The following is a 21,211-nucleotide window of genomic DNA, read 5'->3' on the forward strand; positions in this document are numbered from 1 at the left end:
AACAGACATTCAACTCCCACAATGTCCTGTTAGACACAATCCCATATAGTAGCCCCTAATGTTCCAAGCGGTATCATGCCTTGTTTGCCATGAAAAAGAGTATTTAGAAAAAAAAAAAAAATTTTTTTAATTGATTTAAAGAACCTCATAACTTGGCTAACTTGAGGTCTTCTGAAAATTCAACGTTAACCAAATGCAACTTGAAGAACCTGTACTGAGCCTTCTGGGAAACCTGAAATTGTAAAATGCGGCCTTCATGGCATTCTTCAAAAGATACTTTAAGACCAGTTTGATCCTTGCAATCAATTTGGTCTTAAATACAATACAGTTGATGTCTGTCTCATCGACTCATAATAGTTCATGGAGTTAGAGGGAGACAAGTGTTGAAAGTGAAGTTCTTTGACAGCTATGAGAGGCGTGCAATAAGTAATGCGCCTGACTCACTTCCCATAGCAGTAGAGCAACGAAACTTGGCACAGTTATTAGTCTTTCTCTACATAGGAACCACCCAGAGTTATGCATTTCTCCCATCGTTTGATGCAGCTCTGGAGACCGTTTTTGTAGAACACCCCAGGTTGGTCCTCCAATCACGACGTGACTTCAGAAATCAAGGCTGTATCATCTGGGAAACGCATTCCATTCAAAAACAATTTCATGGCTGGGAAGAGGTGAAAGTCAGAGGGTGCAAGGTTAGGAGAGTAGGGAGGATGGGGAAGGATTTCATAACCACACGCTCGTGCCTCTGATCTGGCGACATGCGACTTGTGGACAGGAGCGTTGTCCTGCAGGAGGAGAGTATCTTTGCTGATCTTGCCCCGCCTCTTGATTTTGATAGCTTCCCTTAATTTCCTCAAAAGTGAAGCATAATAGGCTCCTGTAATTGTGGTACCCTTTGCCAGGAAATCTGTCATCACTACTCCGTCCTGGTCCCAGAAGACTGTGAGCATGACCTTGCCAGCGGAAGGCTGCAACCTTGCCTCCTTTGGAGGTGCTGAGTCCAAGTGCTTCCACTGCATTGACTGGGCTTTGGTCTCTGGATCATAGTGATGGACCCAGGTTTCATCCTGTGTAATCAGTCTTTTGAAAAACTTTGACTTATCTTCTTGGCACATCTCCAAATTCATCCTCAAGCACTTAACGCGTTCTTGCTTCTGAAATGGTGTGAGCAACCTGGGAATCCATCTGGCAGACACCTTATGCATATACAGATGGTCATGAATGATAGTTTCCACAGACCCTGTACTAATCTTGACATCTTGTGCTATTTGGCGAATAGTAATGCGCCAATCTTCCAAAATGGCAGCCTCAACTTGACGGACAGATGCCTCATCAATGGCAGAAGATGTGTGTGTATGTGTGTGGGGGGGGGGGGACCAAGTCTCGGGGCTGTTTCCACAGACTTCCGGCCATGTTTGAATTCACGATGCAAGTGTTTTACAAGGTCATATGATGGAGCATTATCACCATAAGTTTTTTTCATTTCATCAAAAGTCTCCTGTAATGTTAGTCCTTTCAAATACAAAAACCGGATCAATAGGCTCCATTTCACACCTGACTCAGTTCAAACACCTGTAAAACAGAAACCACAATTAGTTCAGAGCTGTAATTTGCCACATAAACCGTAGATGTATAAATCATTGCCCATGCAAAATTTCAGCTAGATCAGACAAATTGCACGCCCCTCGTACTTCTTAATTTTTCTGGAAATGAGAAAGAATCGTTGGCATGCTAATGTCTTTCACACAGCCATCCAATGCTAGATACAAGTGGACAACAACTCAATATAGGTAGTTGGACCTTTTTGAAAATTGTGGGACGCAATGATATGACCTTCACTAGAAATACACACGAAGACTATCATTGTTTGAATGAACATTTTTTTTTTTTTTTTTTTTTTTTTTTTTTTTTTTTTTTTTACATGGGAGTCGAGTTACCACTCATCAAGGCCTTTGCATCGATTGTAAGCTAACTACTTCTTCTGAACATTGTGCAACTGGTCTGAAAAAAAAAAAAAAAAAAAAAAAAAAAAAAGAAAGAAAGAAACATACCATCCCTAACTAAACAAGGTGTTTGAATTTGTTGAGTTTCTTGGCTTTCATAAAGGTGGGTCTGGGTGGTGAGTAGTTCATCCTTGCAACTCTTATGAGGAGCATTGAAGATTCTTGTTCAGTGCTTTCATTTGCATTCTCTATATTGGATGTAGGTACACACTTTTTTTTTTTTAGCTTTGCCCAATATTATTGTGTGGACAGATAGTACATCTATAATTCTTTCTGCTAGCTACTGCATCAACATCTGGATTAAGATGGGAGAAGGTATCTAATTTTAATTTATGATATACCAAAAGAATAAAATAACCAATTGATGTATCAATGAACAAAAATGTATTATGATGGAATTTTTTTAAGTTCAAGGTTGACTTTATAAGTTCATTAAAACAAAAGATGCTGAACAACACAACCTGGGAGGAAATGATAAGGGTAGATTCAAGGGAAATTGTGATAAATTAGACCTAGTCAGAGATGGCCAATTTCTAAAATCTGTCCAACACATGCCAGCATATAGACATTGAACTCAATGATTAGGATGTTGATGGTGATATTGAGACATAAAAAAAAAAGAAAAATGCTGAAAAGAAATCATAAACAAAAAAAGAAACAAAATTAAATACTTAAAGAAAATCCAAGTTTATATATTTTCCAACCAAATATAGCTTACAATAAAAAAAAAACAAAAAAAAAAGAAAGGGGGAGAGGGGGGATTGGATTTTTTTATATTATCATTTCATAGTAAAAGCCAAACTAGTTTTGCATGGCAATTGTTTTTTCCTTTTACATGTTTTTTCTTTTGTTTTATAATTTTTTTTTGTGGAGGATGTCACACTTGCCAAAGGTAAGAAAACAATGAATCAGCCTCCTTAGCACATCAACACCATGATAGGTCATGAAGTACTAATATATATATTATATAAAAACACTGTTAAAGTTCACATGTCCTTTTTGTTTTCTCCCTTCGTTTCCTCTTAAAAAAAATTTAGCAATAGGACTAAAAAGGCAGGAGAGAGAGAGGATAAAAGTTATGTAAAGAGAGAGGAGGAGTTAAATGCCACTAGTGACGGTAAACATTTCGTCCCATGTAGTGACTGTAGTGTCTGATGTGGTTCATAGAGGCTCCACGTCCATAGTTCTGGTAAGGCCGATGATATGGATGTTGTCCGTAAGTTGAGCCCGACATTCTTTGGCCGTATCGCCACTGAAAATAGGAAAAAAATTGTTTTAAATACAAGGATATGATTGTTTGAATTATTGCTGGTCAATAAGTATATAGCTATTTTGTAAGGCTGTACGCAATGCAGAAAAGAATGGAACAATGGAAGCAAATATAAACAAATAATGGAAGACAATATATATACAATATTTTTCTTCACAAGCTTTATTTTCTAGTAAGTCTAAAAATACTGATATTTTGAGAAAAACTCTTTAAAAAAGGAAAAAGATAGTTCGCCTGATGAGATCTTAGTTATTAATAAAACATTGTCATGCCAGTGCCTGTACACGTACGTATAAATAAATTACATGTATATGTGTTTGTTCCCTATAGAAAGAAATGCTAACAGAATCTATATAAAGCTATATATGAAAAGTTTCAGAAATTTGTCCAATATTTCATTTTCTGTAGGAGGTAAAAGGGGTGGGAGCAGTATGGTGGGTCAGGGGCATAATGAAAAAAGAAAAGTGTTCCTCATCAGATCCAAAGTAACGTAAAGCATTTGGCCGAGAAACTATTTTTCTGTCTGAACAAGCAAATAGATCATCTCAAATTTCCAAGCTTTCCAATAAAAATTAACAATAATGAAAATTAGTTTAAAGAAAATGAAGTTGGAAAACTTGTCAAAAACAATATATTTTGGTTTACCATCTCATTTATGACCTGTTTGTATTCACAAAAAATAAATAAATAAATAAATAAATAAAATAAAATTTAGTGTTTAGTAGAAGTTTTTTTTTTTTTTACATAGGCATCACCACATTATCAAGGCCAAGAGGCCACTCAAGGATAAGGGTTAAAGAGCGTACAGTAGAAATTGGACAATATAGTAATCATTAGTAATGAAAATTTGGTAAATTTGATAACTTATATGGAACGGCTCATCAAGAACTTATTTACGTTAGACTTGAAGACAACCATATTGTAGTCAGCCGGAAAGCAGAAGACAATTCCACAGGCGTGCAGTTCTAAGAAAGAAGCTTTGTTCATGGAATCTACGTTTAGGTTTAGGTACAGATAAAGAGTGGGGGGAATTATTGATAGTGTTTACAGCTAGACGAGTGTTTCTTGTGAAAGTTTGGCGAGGGGGGACCATAGATTGAAGCTCAGACGAACACTTTCCATGAAAATAACGATACATCAGAGACAAACTCGCAACATCTCTTCTGTGAGATAGAGGTTGCAAGGAAGAGAAAAGGACATCTCCTACGAGGCTACTAAGTCTATTTTGAACTCTATCAAGGCAGGCCAAGTCCTTTCTAGCAGCTCCTGCCCAGATGTGGCAACAGTATTCCATCCTTGGACGTACCTGGCTCTTATATAGATAGAGAACAGCATCAGCAGTGAGATATCTACCGGATCGATAGAAAGATCCCACCATTTTTCCAGCGGCCTTGGCAACAGATTTGATGTACGTGTTCCATTTCAGATAAGGAGTAATGGTCAAGCCAAGAAGCTTGTCAAAACTTGAGGCCTCCTGAAGATGAGAGCCATTCATTTCAATTGATGCCAGATGTGGATCAGAATGTTGATGATGTAAAGAGAGAAGCTTGGTTTTAGATGCATTAAAAGTAACCAGCCACTCCTTACCCCATTGTACTACGTGCTCAAGATCAGAGGAGAGAGAATTGGAGAGAACTTGGTCGTTTACTGTCTTAGATGTGCTACCATAGATGGTAGTGTCGTCAGCATAGATGTCTACAAATGATGTAAGGATGTGATTTGGAAGATCATTAATGTAGATCAGGAAAAGAGTTGGGCCCAGGATGGACCCCTGAGGGACACCGGCATTAATACTGTGAGCTTCTGATTTTTGCCCCTCAACTACTACTCTTATGAACCTATCAGAAAGAAATGATTTAATAATTAAGACATTTCCAGCAATACCATAGCTAGAGATCTTATGAAGTAAACCTTTATGCCATACCCTATCAAAGGCCTTAGATATGTCAAGAGCAATTGCCCTAGAAAGGTTGCCTCCGTCGAGAGATTTGCTAATCCTATGATCTAGCAGAACGGAAACCATATTGAGTGTCACTAATAAGGTTATTTTTGTTGAGATGGTTGATTACTTCTGTATTTAACACAGATTCTAGCAACTTACTCATGACGCACAGGAGACTTATTGGCCTGTACTGAGAGGGGGATGAGCGATCACCTGAATTCTTAAATACAGGGCATACTGATGAAATTTTCCAGGGAGATGGGAAACTATTCTCCTTAAGACAACGTTTAAACAGTTTTGTAAGTATGGGCGCTAGTTCAGGTTGAAGTTTTTTGAGTACTATAATTGGAATACCGTCAGGGCCAGTTGCTTTACTGGAATCAAGGTTTTTGATTAGCTTCGCAACATCACGTACAGATATACGTATATCACATAGCGTGTTTTCTGATACAGGAGGAAATATTGGGGGTTGGCGGCCTTGATCGCAAAGGGTAGAATTAGCTGCAAAGTTCTTGACAAAGAGTTTGGCTTTGTCTGATGCTGATGAGATTACCTCAGGTCCATTGATAATAGTTGGGATGGAGCACACGCTTCTGTTCAGGATTCTGTTTGCTATTTGCCAAAACTGGTGGGAACCAAGCCGCTGCTCAGCTACTTTGGACTTAACAGATTGAGCATACAACTCTCTTGCATTCTTTATTACTTTCTTACAATGGTTGCTGGCAGTCCCGAAAGCGGCTTTAGTTTTCATACATCTATTACGTTGGAAACAGTGGAAAAAGTGATTTCTGTGCGTAATGGCAGCAGCACATTCTGGAGAGAACCATGGCTTGCTGTTAGGTTTTTGCTGAAACTTTTTCGAGGGTATGAAACGGTCAATACCTACAATTAACCATTCCTTCAGGTCTAATACTATAGAAGACACATCCTTTTTAAACATGGAATGCAGAGGTAGATCAGATATAAATGTACGGAAGCTATCCCAGTCAGCCTTAGTGTATCAATATACTGTACGATGGAGAGGTACGTCTGGGGACTTATTACATTTCATTTTTATCTTAATTGATACAACAGAGTGGTCGGAAGATCCAAGAGACGACAGAACAGAAACTGAACATAGTTCAGGGCAAGTTGTGAGAAAAAGGTATCGTTTTATATAAATTATATATATGTGCGTGTTCAGTAATGTCCTATTTTAGCGTGGAATTTTTTTTTTTTTTTTTTTTTTTTTTAATGTTCAATTAGAACAAAAAAAATTGAATAGAAAATTTATTTCCTAGTGAAGTTTTATCAATTACAGATACTGATATAGAAGTATTACTAATGAAGTATTCCAGAAAAGGCCAATGGTACTGGCCAAAAAAAACTGATATAATTGCATACCGGCCCGAGAGAATGTCATCAGAAAACCAAGTCCACCAATGGTAGATATTGGAAGAAATCAGGATGTGCTTTATTATTTTCAACCTAAAATTTCTCAATAAATAAATATTTTATAGCATTGTATTAGTATGTTATTTATAATGTCTAAATCCATTGATTATTGAAAATTTTAAAGTGATATTTTTATTTAATTCAAAGTGTTCTTTCAACAAGAAAAAAATAGCTAGTTTTTTTTTTGCTATTATTTTGTTTGCAGTAATATACTAGCTTATAACCAGAAAGGATTTTTTCCTTGGGGTTTTAGTGAAGAATAAGAAAAAAAAAAAGTCGATTAAGCATTACGTGTGTTACATGGACATAGGGCTAACTTTATGAAAATTTAATATAAAAATGATTAACGACAGAAACTCAGGGCCTCAATTATTTTGAAATCTATGTCTCAATCATGAAAAATATAATTGAACAGAATTCTGCGTTATTTATTAGTAAAAATGAATGCCTGAAAAATCGGCAATGCTTTCATTTTCTGATTTCAATAAATAGCCGATGTTTATAGCCTCAACACAACACACAGAAAAAATTGAATTTTTAAAAATTTTTTGTAGTTTAGGGTGTTGTCTTTCAGAAAAAACAATGCTAGAAAATATTAGATTTAAAATTCTCTGATTTTGGACCACTTTCCATGGAATGAGCCTGATTGTCATCTTGATTCCAGATATGAAGTAAGGTGTAAAACCATGTGGTTCTCCACTGACAAGATGGCTGACTCAAACATTGTTTCCATCTTCTGTTCTAGCCCTATCATCATCTCTTACATTGGTGATTGTTAAGGAGGTGTGCACAGGTTCACAAGTATATGATAAAAAAATAAAACTACTCAAAAGAAAACACATTCTGTGTGTGTGTGTGTGTGTGTGTGTGTGTGACACCATTGTAGGAAATTACACAAAGTGCCAACATACACATCTTAGGTTTTTTGTCAAGACTAGATTTGTCAGTTGATAATGCCAGCTCATCTCTTAAAGCTTTTCCGATCTTGTTTAAGCCGCAACCTACCTTCAACTGAATCAAACTAACAATTTTTCTCATCAACCATCATAAAATTCATTACCAATGCTAAAACTTTAAATATATCTCCCTTTGTGTCCAGTTTTGTCTACTACATCTTGATCAACAAATCTTACTAGCTTTCTTTTGTGCACCCTGGTGAACAACTTCCTATTCATTGTTCTACAGATAAACACATTTCCCCTTTCTTTTGTCATGCTTCTTTTTCTCTTTCCCCCCTCACATCCCAACCTCTGGGGGGGGCACTAATAGTATCACACAGTTTATGGCAAGTATTTGTCGAATTTAAAGATAACTGTGTTGTAATCTGTAGGGAAGCAATCCCATGTTAATAAAAATGCTAATGTACTGAAAATATAAAGAATCTTTTGTTTGTTTTCTTTTTTACTTGCCTCTCTATGAGGGTGAACTTAGATACAAGGTTGATTTTTAATGTAGAGAAAATCCAGCACCCCTAAAAGAGGCACTCTTGATTGGGATGAAAACAAAAATTGTTAAGATTTCTTGCTGACCAAGAACAGATACCACACTTTGTTTCTCTTATGCTTTTTTTCTTATTTTGTCCTAGCTGGGAATATGGCATCCTACCAGATGCAAGAGACTCAGTCGCTATCTCATATATTCAAACCAAAAGATCTTTTTAAGATTTCAACCATAACTTGAAAAACGTCCATATTATAATCAGCTGGAAAGTAGCTCTGCACTATTGCGTTTCACAAGCAAGAAGTTCTAGAGGTAAAATAGGTTTGCTCATGGAATTTTCATTTAGTTTTAAGCACAGAAGAAGAGTATTTTTTAAAACTTGAATTCATTAAATTAAATACAGTTCTTACAGTACAGTTAGGCACTTTACACACAACCAATATTCAGGGTAATTGAAATGAAACTTCTATGAAACATATTTTTAACAGATACAAATTTCAAAGAAGTGAAATCCCTTAAAATTGTTTGTGCTGATCAGTGATGTTTTAAAGCACACATTTCAGTTGAAGATATTACGTACTTGTATGTCATGTTGAAATTAATATAAATTCCAAAAATTATGAAAAATGATCCCGTAGATGTGCTAAATGTATTTTAACAGAAAATCAGATTATAATTATTTAGTCAAAATGATCGATTGCAGTTAGTTCTCCTGGATCTTGCTATTTCTTTAATATTAAAAACATGATAAAACTATGAATCAATAAATTCATTTTTACTTGTGATTATTTTTCTAAAGGATCACTTTTGCAATTTATACTAACTTTGACATACTAAGTATGTAATGTTTTCATCTGAAATGTGTTTGTGTAAAACATCACTAAACTACACAAGCACCTTGTTTTTGATTAATTTCCTAACATTGCTTTTAGATAATTTATGTTGCTACTGATAACGTTTACCAAAGATGTACAATAATCGTTACATGTCAACACATGGAACCCACACGTTGTATGCAGACAATCGCAAGGAAAGAATTTTACTCTTTTTACATGAAACAGACATTTATTTACAGGTACTTTCCAGTATAGCGCCCTGTCCAGTTAGGCACTTTACACACAACCAATATTTAGGGTAATTGAAAAAAATATTCTCAAACTCCAATGTGCTTAAGATTCTGCTGTGCCCAACACGTAGTACTGTTTTTGTCCGACCGTGTTTCGGACGCGTGTTTTCTCCTGTTGCTCCAGCCCACGTGTGTAACACGCCTGTCTCTTGGCTACGCTTTTCTTTTTTTTTTTTTAATAATCATTTTTTCTTTCCTTCTTCCTTGCTATGACACGTTGCACACTTGCAAGGTCATTTGCATGCTGCTATTATACACGCATCTGCGCTCTATTACAAAGATTTTAAGACTGCACATCTTAAAACTAACTTTTGTGAAGTTACATTGACATAATATAAATAATCAGTAAAAGAATGTAAACAAGATTAACCATGGAGGAAGGGGGAAACAAAGTAATAGCAACGTTAATAATGATACGAGTATGATAACTAGTAGGAAGCCAGGATGAAGACTTTAGTGTGCTTTTAAAGAAATTCAGTTTATTATTTTGACAAGTTGTGAGTTATGAATTAAATTGGAAAATAAACATTCATCACTTGTTTAAAGAAGTAATGCGTGAAAACAATTTTGGATTATTCGGATAACTGTTCTCATCTTGGATTTTATCCTCATGACATCTCAGCCATCGCAAACTCCCACTTTTTCTTAATTATCAAAAAAAAAAAAAATTAGATTTTATTTCTAAAATGTACATTAGAATGAACATGTACTACACAAGCCTCCTGAAGGAGATAATACCTGATGAACAAACATATATTACTTACCTCCCAAAAGAGGAGATAATGCCTGGGAGGATGATATCATAACAGAGACTATACTAGCTCTCCCGCCTATAATTGATGAATTGAGCATTGTAAGATAGGATAGTAGAAGGTTAAAGGTTCGGCTTCACAGATGCCAAATGCAAAATAGATTAAAAAATATATACACATATTTAACTTAATAAATATACATTTGTGCAGGTGTAAACTCTGAAACCAATCAATCATAATGCATTTTTAGAATCGAACTGCTTAGCATAAGGGTAGGTAATGTTTTAATGCAGAAGGTAAAAGGGAGGCTGGAAGCTCTTCATAAAAAATAAATACTTTGGAATTTTATGAAATTTTAACCACATCTATTAAAACATCAAATAAATATTTGTCACATTTCAGTTTCTTTAAAGAATTTTTAGAGGACATAATCTCGGCAGAACTTTGCATTTCAAAATTCAAATATTTCAGATTGATATATTAGATAGACACAAGATTCCACAAATTTCAATTTCTTCTTTGGACCAAGTTTCAAATTTAGACATTTTTCTAAAAGCAAAACCTGGATTGCGATTCAAAATTGGAATAAAGTTTCCAAACATACAATTTAGTAGCACAGATATATCTTGATTTTTATCATTGTAAGGAGACATAAAAGTGATGCAAAACACTTCTGTGAATTAACTTTATTAGTGTAATACTTAACCTGTGAAAAAAAAAAAAAATTACCAAAACAAAACTGGTGTTCCTAAAAATGGATATAGAGTTACAATCTCAACAACAGACTCCAACTTATAATTTCTAGATGAATGGTTTTCTTGTTTTTCTCAAAGAAAATCCAAGTTAAAAACTTTATTGAATAAAAAAAAAAAAATTCAATTTTAAAAATTCCACTATAATAGAAAAAATATCCCATCTTTAATATGTACCATATTAATATGCTAGACTTAAAGCAGCTGACTCCCCTCAAAACAAAAAACAAACTTTGCTCTAGTGTGAATTCAAACAATTCATCTAAAACAAAATGTAATTTCTTGTTTTATAAAATTATTTAATGAATAATTAATGAATAATAAAAAAACTGGTAAACCCTTTTTTTTACCCTTTTAAGTCTGAAATTATGAACCACTATGTCCCGGGCAACATCTAATCTTGCTAGTCAAAAACTCAGACAGTCAAGCGTATTTGACACATGGTTAAAAAAGTCCAGATTGCTCAGAGAATGATAAAATGTATTTTTTGAAGATGCTAGAAAATGGATGTCTCAATGATAATCGAGATGACAGATCCCCGAAAGAGTCCTAGCGAAATATCAACAAGTTATTGCCAAATAGACATCTGCTATATTGAAAAAGGGATTTTAAATAAACTTTGTTTTCTATTTGTTGATTTAGTTTTGATAACATTCCGTAAAAGATTTTCATGTTTGTTTGGCTGGAAGATTATAGACACTTAACACAAGCAAACCTCCTGTGAAGACTTGATAAATAGATTTTCTTGATAAAAAGGAAAAGAAAAAGTGAGAAAAAGATTTTGAAAGAAAAAAGAGGAGATAACAGAAGAAAACAGAATGATGGGAAGAGGCGGAATTAGAGTTTTCATAAAAAAAAATTTTAGCAGAAAGAACAGCTTTGCTTGCTGGCCTTGAAGAGAAGTCAGCGTTTAGAAGCTGGCAGCTACAAGGTACGGATAGAAAAGTCCTTTCTTCGTTGTCTGACCGAGAAACCATCTGAAGAAATTGCTTTGAATCATAATTCCTACATCTAGAAAACAGTCTATGTTGACCAAGTCCAGACAAACCCAGATAATTTAACTTTTCATTGCACAATTGTATGTGAAATTATTTTATACAATAATTATTTTTGTTTATAAGAAAACTAGCCTGGGTGTCCGGCATTACCTAGGTGTTTGGAGGAGGGTTGAGCAAAAAATTAAAAATAAAATGGTAGTAGGCAGCCAGGCTCAAACCCGTACTGCGAAGGAGAGAGAGAGAGAGAGAAAAAAAAAAAAAAAAAAAACGCAACGTCTTTGCTGTTGCAGCCATCGCTAAACCGGAAGTGGTGAAGGTTTAAATTAAGTCTAATCAATCCAAAAGAGGGGATGACTTTAGAAAAGACCGGCAAGAAAAGCAACCCCTCCTTGTATAAAAATGCCCAGTTGAGGGTGAAAGAATTAATGTTTTTAGCCAATTTTTCGATATTTATTGTCCCAGGGGTCGAGCTTAAAAACGATACTGATCTCATGAAAATCCGTCACCTCTGTCAAAAGTTTTAGGCAGACATACAAACATACATTTAAACAGACAGGTGAGATTTATATTATAGACTAGCCTGGATGCCTAACGTTGCGTGGGTGTTTGGAGATGTAAAAAAAAACAAAAAAAACGCAACATCTTTGCTGTTGCGCCCATCGCAAAACCGAAGTGACGAACGGCAAAATTAAGGCTAGTCAATCAAAAAGAGTGGATGACTTTTGAAAAAGTCTGCAAAAAAAAAAAACGACCTCTCCTTGTAGAAAACTGCTCCGTTGAGGGTGAAGGAATTAATGTTTTTGGTCAATTTTTCTATATTTGTCATCCGAAAGTACGAGGTTTAAAATGATACTGGTTTTGCCACATTCTGATGCATCTGTCAAAAGTTTTAGGCAGACATACAAACATACATTTAAACAGGTGGGATTTATATTATAGACAAGCGGAGGTGCCCGGGTGTTTGTAGGTGTGTGTTGAACAGACAAAAAAATTTTTTTTAAAAGTGGTAGTAGACAGGCAGGCAGACATGAACTCGTGATGCAAAGACAAAAAAATAAGTGAAAAAAAACCTGACATCTTACCGCTAGCCCATGACATAAGAGGAAGTGAAAAGTGTTCAAATTTAGTGATGTCAATCAAAATGTTGACTTGCAGAAGTAAATGAGTTCACACAGGCGCAGAAATGAACGTCTGGCTGGAGGCCAGTTTTCTTTATCTATTTCTCTACAATTTTGGGGGAAACTAGCTCCCCCCCAAAAAAGGGGTAACTCTGGCAATGTCCAAATGAATAGCAATTGTCTGATATGAAGGGTTTCCTCTCACATTGATCAAAGTTAATTGTCGTTAAGACGTCCCGACCTGGATGGCCAGGAGGAGCATGAGTTTGCTTTGATCAGTTTCGTTTTTATACGAAAAAGAGAAACAAACACTGGAAACCTGGGATTTTTTTAAAAAGTTGATCAAAATAGAGACGATGTCCATTTTTAAATCTGAGATATTATAATCAAGTAAGTAAAGGAAACTTCTCCAAAATAGTAACCTATGTGCGAACCACCACGAAGAAAGCCTTGCTTGGACATATAAAAATGCTAATGGGGGTGCACGGCGTTGCCCGGGTGTTTGGAGGTGTTTGTGCGTGTTGGGGAGGGGGGTGAGATCAAAACAAAATGGAAACTAAATAATAAGCAAAGTAATAACCCTGTTTAAATAAAAAAAAAAAAAAATCTATATTAAACTTGTTAAAAATCGGAAAAATAAAAAACAGCGAAAAAATTTTGGGAGGGAGATAGGCTCAAACCTGAAGTCTTGAGGTTAGTAGTCTCATGAAACCACAAAGGCAGGGACTTGAGAACAGCCGAAAATAAACGTTTAAAAACGCAGGTGGTTGAATGTCAACATATGGTTTTCTAGGTGAAACATCACACCATAGTAGTAGTAGTAGAGAAAACGAATTCACAGTGCGAAAGAACTCCCTTCAAAAAAGCCTTTGCTGGACATACAGAAAAAATGCACACACACACACACACACATTTTGCGTTTTATATATATATATAGATGGAAGAAAGAGTTATCATTGATTGTCTGTTGATGTTGAGAATAGCACAGTTGCTTTCAGATCTAGACTGAACATGATGCCAAGTTGCAGCTGAGAAAAAAGCATCAGTGTGTGACCTACTGGGCAAAACACGGATCAGGAGACAAAAAATGCTTTGAATAGCTGTCCTCTAGCAAACTGGTCAGGTGAACATACATTTGGAGACTTAGAATCTAGCATACAAACTAGTAATACCAAATGACGTACCGTTAGCACTGGACAAGACACATTCTGCTACTTAATCTGACAGTCCTAGTTTTGAAAACCAGTAATTTTAGTGGATTTCTCTGATGTCAATTAATATAATACTTGATTGAATTCAAAAGAAATTTTTTTAAAAATGGTATTTTAATATTTTTGTTGTGATTTTTAAATTCTAAGAAATCGCAATTTAATCTATCAACAATGAAACATGCCACCAGGGCATGTCTGCGAACGATAAATGACTTTTCAGACTCGTGTTTTAGAAGCGTTCATATAACACTAGTCGATGACATTTTATATCTTAAAAACCATAAGATGTTTTAGGCGCGTTCATATAACACTAGTCGATGACATTTTATATTTTTTAAACCATAAGATGTTTTAGGTGCGTTCATATAACACTAGTTGATGACATTTTATATTTTTAAAACAATAAGAGGAAAGAAATGTCTTTACCACAATTTGAACAAAACGTGCAACTTTCCAGTCCAAAGTTTGAACATCAAATTGAGGCTTTCTGGCACAAAAATAAATCAAGATGGAAACTTTGTTCAAATGGTATGTAATAGCTGATATATTTCTTTTTTTTTTTTTTTTTTTTTTTATAAAATTTGAAAAGAATTGGTCAAGAACTTTTTATGTGCGCATTAATAGAAATGATAGCAGGGGCCGATGGTTTATTTTTTCTTTTTAGTGTTGCCTGCCACAAGGGATGTACGATGCCATCATGTAAATTCATAACAAAACGTTTGTTTATGAAGTGACTTACAGCAATACCTTTTTTTATTTTTTTTTTTACAGCAATACCTTTTTTATTTTTAGTTATTTAGAAAACATAAGTTTTATGAACAATATTTTTGGTTATGTTCTATTTTAGCATCGGAAAAAATATATATATATATAGAGAGAGATAGAGAGAGGAATTTTTAATACAACAAATAAAATGTCCAAAAATGTTATTTTTATACATATTTATATTTTGTCACTGTTAATTAATAAACACTGAAAATTTTATAAAAATTGGTTAATTTCTTGAATTTTGGTAAATTTTTAAGTTTGTTTGTGTGTGTGTGGGGGGGCCCTAAAACTTCTGAAACACTATTTAGAAACCCATTCTAAGCATGGGGGTAAGGTGTTTTGTAACTATTCTGTACTTTCACCTAACAATATAAACAGATATTGTAAAACTTGAAAATAGTACTACAAAAATAGTGCTGTGATTTTGTTTTATTTCGTAAAAAACTGTTTTTAATTTTGAATTCAAACGGCTTCACTCCACACTACTTTTTTTTATTTAAGTAAAATTTAAGATTTTTATTTACTACAAGATGACATTTGTAAGGATGTTTCACTTGTTTGGAACCTGTATTTCAAGTTAACTACCATGAAAAGCAATAGCACATAAGATGAACATTTTTCTAATTTCCAACAAAATTTGGATGGTCATGTTATTGAGACCCTACACCGGTAAGTAAAGATTATGTGAACTAGTATAAATTTCAGCATGGGTTACGGAATGCATATCAGGATAATCTGGCGGCAAATGGAAATACAGAATCTGCAGCTATTGTGATTGAAATGAGGGGTCAAAGCAATGATTAAAAGATCAGCAACCATGCATGTATTTAAAAAAAAAAAAAAAAAAAAAAACAACTTTTTTATTGTTTTGTTTCTTGATCTCTCACTATCAATAACACGCGTGTGCACATCTGTTGGAATCAACATGTGTGAACTGTTTGTTCAAGTTAGCTAAATTAGCCATGGAATTATTCTATCAAAATAACTTTGGTACATTTATGTTTTGCAAAGATCTGTATCCAGACAATTTTTTTGTTGATATAATTAAAATAAAATTTTAGTTTGGGATGCCTAGTATATAACAGTAATACCTCTTAGAAATATAAGATGCTTTCAAAATAGAAAGGATAAAATGTTATGAGAATTCTTGAGTTTATCAGTTTTGGCCTTGTGGGAAACTCAAATTTTTTCATCAAAAGAGTTCAGTAGATTAGACATGCTTTTTCTTTCAGCCGAGAATACAGATCTGACTTTTAAACAATTTTTTCTTCCCCCACTCAGAGAGAGAAGAGGGTACAAGCTATTGCATCATATAGCCAATACCAAAATGTATTCTTGCAGAGAGGGGGAAAAAAATGATGAAAAGAGAAAATAAAACTGGTGAAATTTAATGGACTTGCCCCGTGGGTGACTACACCTTCTGATTTGTAGGTCAAGCCTTCTAGAAGGTTCCTTTGTAAAATAGTTCATAAATATAAACTGTGTCTAGAGATTATATGCAAATGAGAAATTTTCAAATATTTTATGTAAAATTCATAAATATATGTTATCGAATGAAATAACCTGTCCTAATGCGCCTAGAGAGTAAGCATGAAAACAAATCCCAATTTTTAATTTTAGCACGTAAAAAAGAACTAACAATAAATGAAAAGAACTATGTAATCTAATAAATTAACAAAGGAAAGTTTTCCCTTAATTTTTCTAAGGATTTGAAAAAGGATCATCGAACAATCAAGAAAATATATCAAATGAGAATTCAACCAAGGGAAAAAATCTCAGGCTGAATTCAGGAATTTAACAAAGATCTATCACATATCTGATGGGAATTAATAAGAAACGCAAATACATCAAGAGCGTTCATATTTGAGGTTGCTGTAGCTCCTATGATGACAAGTGAAACCAGGTTTAAAGCATTAAGGAAGTTTGTTGGTGTAAAAAAAAAAAAAAAAAAAAAAAAAATCGAATAAAAAACCTATTTTAACAAAAAAATATGTAAGGAAAGAAGATTGCAGTGGGCAAAAATATTCATGAAAACTGATTTCAATCGAGTGCTATTTACAGACGAATCAAAGATCACCCTTGATGGGCCCGATGGATGGGCTTGAGGATGGGTGTGCAAGCAAGATGATTGAAGACAATTGTTTTAACGTCAACAAGGCAGCGGTGAGATCATGATATGAGCTGGAATTATTTATAATGAACTTGTGGGTACATTTAAAATGAAAGATGGAATTTTTTTTTTTTTTTACACAGTGATCACCACTTATCAAGGCCCGGAAGCCACTCAGGGATAAGGGTTATTGCAAGTACATTACGTTAGTGTGGAGATTTGATGGAGTGTTTACTTAAGGGGGCGGTTCATTAGGAATTAAAATGAATTTAAAAAATTACTGTGATTTTTAGAGCAATATTTCTTTGAATGGCTTGATAACCATTCTTTAGCCAAGTGTAAATCTATGATCAATCTGCATGACAACATATCAAGTCATGCATCAAAATTTAGTCAATTCTGGTTGAAAGCAGATTTGTTGAAGACTTCATTATGAACCGACCTTCAAATAGTTGTGACTTTAATCTCATTTAGAACCTGTGGAGCATTCTCAAAATAGATATTCTAATAGAAGGCAATTTAACAGTAACTATGACCTCTTGGAGGAAATTAAAGTTGCTGCAAACAACTTACCAGCCGCTGAAATTGCAAATCTAACATCAGATGTTTACAATAGACTGCTAAGAGTTATTGAAAAGAAATGAGCATTTGTGCAATAATTAAAAAAAAAAATACATTTTTTAAATAAAACGTTTTTTATGGTTTTCTTTAATTTGTTCTAAAATCGTTTCATATGTTTTCACATTAATTGTACAAGGTAAAAGAAACAAAGCATGCATGGTCCCCCGTGAGTGCACAGTGAATAAGGCATAAAAAAATGACTAAGTTCAGCATCGGAGCACACCCAAGTGTTATCGCAAAGTATAGACAAACAAAATTATATAGAAATCTGTTAGCTACAACTTTTCAGAAAGTTTTATAAAAATTCAAGGTATCAATTTTTTTTTTTTTTTTTTTAATAAACACAAAAGTGTAAATTTTAGCCATTTTAACCTGAAAGGCATCCCTATGCAACCAGAGTTTTCCAGGAAAATCCGTTCTGTTACTTTTTTTTTATTATTCATATCATGCTTAATGTTTGTGTAAAATTTCCAAAAATTCCAAAGCGTAGTTATTGAAAAAAGTGCAGACAGACGAATGGACGAGGGTGAATTTACAGGTCCACCCTCCTTTTTTTCAGCAATAAACTACTGACAGTCAAATTAGTTTTGTGAATTTAGTAATTTTTTTTTTTTTTTTTTTTAAATAAAAAAACAATAGTTTACTCCCTCACTATATATCTAAGTTAAGTTAATTATACGGAGTACAATTTAAACATAACAAGACTCAACATTAAAGACTCAACATTAAAGACGCAACTCTATATACCAATTCACTTGCATATAATCTCTAGATGCAGTTTATAATAAAGATAATAAAATACATTTTAAGTTTAAATCATTGTCATCATTTTTATTCAGGCGTAAAAACATCACTTAGGAGAGTCACAAAAAGTCTGCAAAGACATGACCCCCTCCCTTTCTTTTCATTCCAACTCATGTGCCAAACTAACAAAACAAGTTGCCCATTTTTGGAATATTCAAAGAAAGATGTACCTTGTCTTTATTTCTGTCTTCGTGAAGTCGTTGAAAACTGTTAATTCCATTGTTGTTATACAAGTGATCCAAACGAGACTTCTTGATTTTCTTGGCCTGAAAAATTAAAAAATTGTTTTGAAGTTTTTGAAAAGTTTTTAAAAAAGTCAAACAAAAATTAATATTAAATATACATATAGTTTACATGATAATTGGTAATAAAACTTCAAGGTCATCACTTTTCATTGTAGATTCTGGTACTGAAAAGTTTTGGTTGCTTGAGCCATAGCATACATAAGGAGAGAGGGCATATTTGAAATAGTTAAAGTTTAATAAAATTTTAATTTTAATTGCCCTTCCCCCTCCCAAAATCATCTACAAAGATAGCTTAATGTGAAAAGGAAGAGAGAGACTTACTTTTCCACGATCAAAATCATCATTATAATCTTGATTGGAGTATCTTTTATTCCTATTACGCTCGTACAATTCTAAATCTTGCGTCAGCACAGACTTGCCACCATCCCATGACATCACTGCAATAAAGAAAATAAAAATTAAATCTAAAATAAAATTATGATCGGGGGGGAGGGGCACTACAAAAACAACCAACTAAATAAAAAATACAAAATATTTGCAAAATGACAATTTATATAATTATACTAATAAAACATACAAAAAATTATTATCAAACTAAGATTAAAAAAAAAAATAGAATAAAAAAAAAGTAGAATAGCGATGTTTTAAACCAACACAGGTTGCATATTTATCTGTCCTGTCAAAATTAGTATAAATTCCAAAAATTTATAAAAATATTCCGGTAAAGAAATGATTACAAAATTTATTGAGTTTATCGATTTAGAGTTTTAGTGTTTTAATGTTCAAGAGTTTGAAAAATCCAGGGGAGGTAACTACAATCTATCATTTTGACTAGATTACAATCTGACATTTCTAAATACAAAATGTTGGAAAATAATTGTGGATGATTTTTTTTCGTTAAAAATATATCTAGCAGATTTTCTACTCGATCATTTTTTCATAATTTTGTGTTTGTTTGTTTGTTCTGTTTTACGGCATATAAACCACTTTGGGGTCATTTAATACCGAAAGATTAGTTGTGTTATATACTGGTTTGTTCTTCTTAAGGTTTTTTTTGTTGTTTTTTTTTTGGGGGGGGGGGAGGGTCTTTCCTTATATTTTAGAGTATATTTTAATCTCTTTCAGAAAATTGATAATTTTTGGAGGATCAATCTTGTTTAATATTGTTTTTAGATATTTTCTTGGTAATACTTTGTTCAAGGTCAATGCAGTTTGTCAGTATATGGTGTATTGTGTAGGGTTTGTATGATCTTTTTTTGGTTTAGGTATTGGGATTACTGTTGCCTGCTTCCAGTTTTTTGGGATGTTGTTAGTTATCCATATCTCATTGTAAATTTGTAATAAGTAGTCCAGTGATGGTTTTGGTAGTTTTTTGAGGAATTGATAATGGATCTCGTCGGGGCCGACTGCTGTATCGTGAGATTTGTTTATTGCTCTGCGCTATTGAATAATTGATTGTAGTTTTCTTCATTTTTTGATTTGAAGTTTATTTTTATTTTTTCTTCATTTTTCTTTATAGCCTGGAATTTTTTATTTTGGTTTTTTGATGATGAGTTCATTGAGAATTGTTCTGCTAATTTATTTGTGATATTTTGTTTGTCGTAATCTTCGTGTTGTCGCATGTAAGGTGTTTAATAGGGTTCTTTGTATTTTTTCCTGCTATTTTTCTGACCATCTCCCATACTTTTTTGGGTTTTGTGTTTTGATTACTTTTTGTTACATAGTCTTTTCCACGTGTTCCGTTTTGATTCGTTGATGGTTTTCCGTGCTTTGGCTTTGCTGTTTTTATATGTGTCCAAATTTTCTTTCGTTGGCTTGTTTTTGAATTTCCATAGGTTTGCACGTCTGGCTCTTATAGCTTCTTTGCATTCTTTATTGTACCAGGGTTTGTTATATTTTGTAGGAGTGGAACTTTTTGGTATGTTCTCCTCGGCTATTGTGAGTAGGGTATTGCTGAAATATGTGATGTGTTCTAAGTTAGGATTCGCTTCAGGTATTAATCTGTGTTGACATGTATTTTGGAAATTTTCCCAATTTGCCTTTTGTAAATTCCAGCGAGGTGTTTTATCTTCTAGTTTGGGATTCTCTATTATGATTGGGAAGTGGTCACTTCCGCATGTATCCTTGTGTTCTCCAGCTATAATCCATGTATATAGTTGGGTCACATAGAGTTATATCAATTGTTGATAGGGTTCCCATTGGTGGGTGCATGTATGTATTCTCTTTGTTGTTGAGTAAGCATAGATCATTTTGGTTAATTATTTTTTTCTATGGTTTGGCCTCTTTTGTTGTTTTTTTTTTACTGCCCCACCATATATTGTGACTATTGAAGTCTCCCAGTAGTAGAAAATGTTTAGGTAGTTGTTTGATTATATTGTTTAATTCTGTTTCGTTTGGTGGTATATAGAGTGAACACAGGGTTACTGTTTTGTGTAGTGTTGCAGTTATTGCAACAGCTTGCATATTTGTTTTTAAGTTCACTTTGCTGTGTCGAATGTTTTCGTTTATCAGTATTGATCATCTACCGGTGGCTTTGCATGATAATTTGTTTATGTGGTTGTATATTGAGTAGTGTTTTATGTTAATTTTGTCATTTTCTTTTAAGTGTGTTTCCTGTAGG

At 33.8% G+C, this 21,211-nt stretch overlaps 1 protein-coding gene across 2 annotated transcripts in view; it reads right to left on the bottom strand.

Moving 5' to 3' along the window:
- Window positions 1-2,671: 2,671 nt before the first annotated feature.
- LOC145266505 (uncharacterized) overlaps window positions 2,672-21,211 on the bottom strand; it is a 94,925-nt gene continuing 76,385 nt past the window's right edge. For both annotated transcript variants that reach the window (XM_080122237.1, XM_080122238.1), the window contains exons 17-19: window positions 18,913-19,028; window positions 18,517-18,612; window positions 2,672-3,252 (exon numbers count right to left, since the gene is read on the bottom strand). In XM_080122237.1, coding sequence (XP_079978363.1) covers window positions 3,109-3,252; window positions 18,517-18,612; window positions 18,913-19,028 — 356 coding nt within the window. In that variant the 3' untranslated portion in view covers window positions 2,672-3,108. The remainder of the gene's footprint in view (window positions 3,253-18,516; window positions 18,613-18,912; window positions 19,029-21,211) is intronic.

Source organism: Euprymna scolopes, chromosome 41 (assembly GCF_053919585.1).
Source record: "Euprymna scolopes isolate OS-2025 chromosome 41, ASM5391958v1, whole genome shotgun sequence".
Taxonomy (NCBI): domain Eukaryota; kingdom Metazoa; phylum Mollusca; class Cephalopoda; order Sepiida; family Sepiolidae; genus Euprymna; species Euprymna scolopes.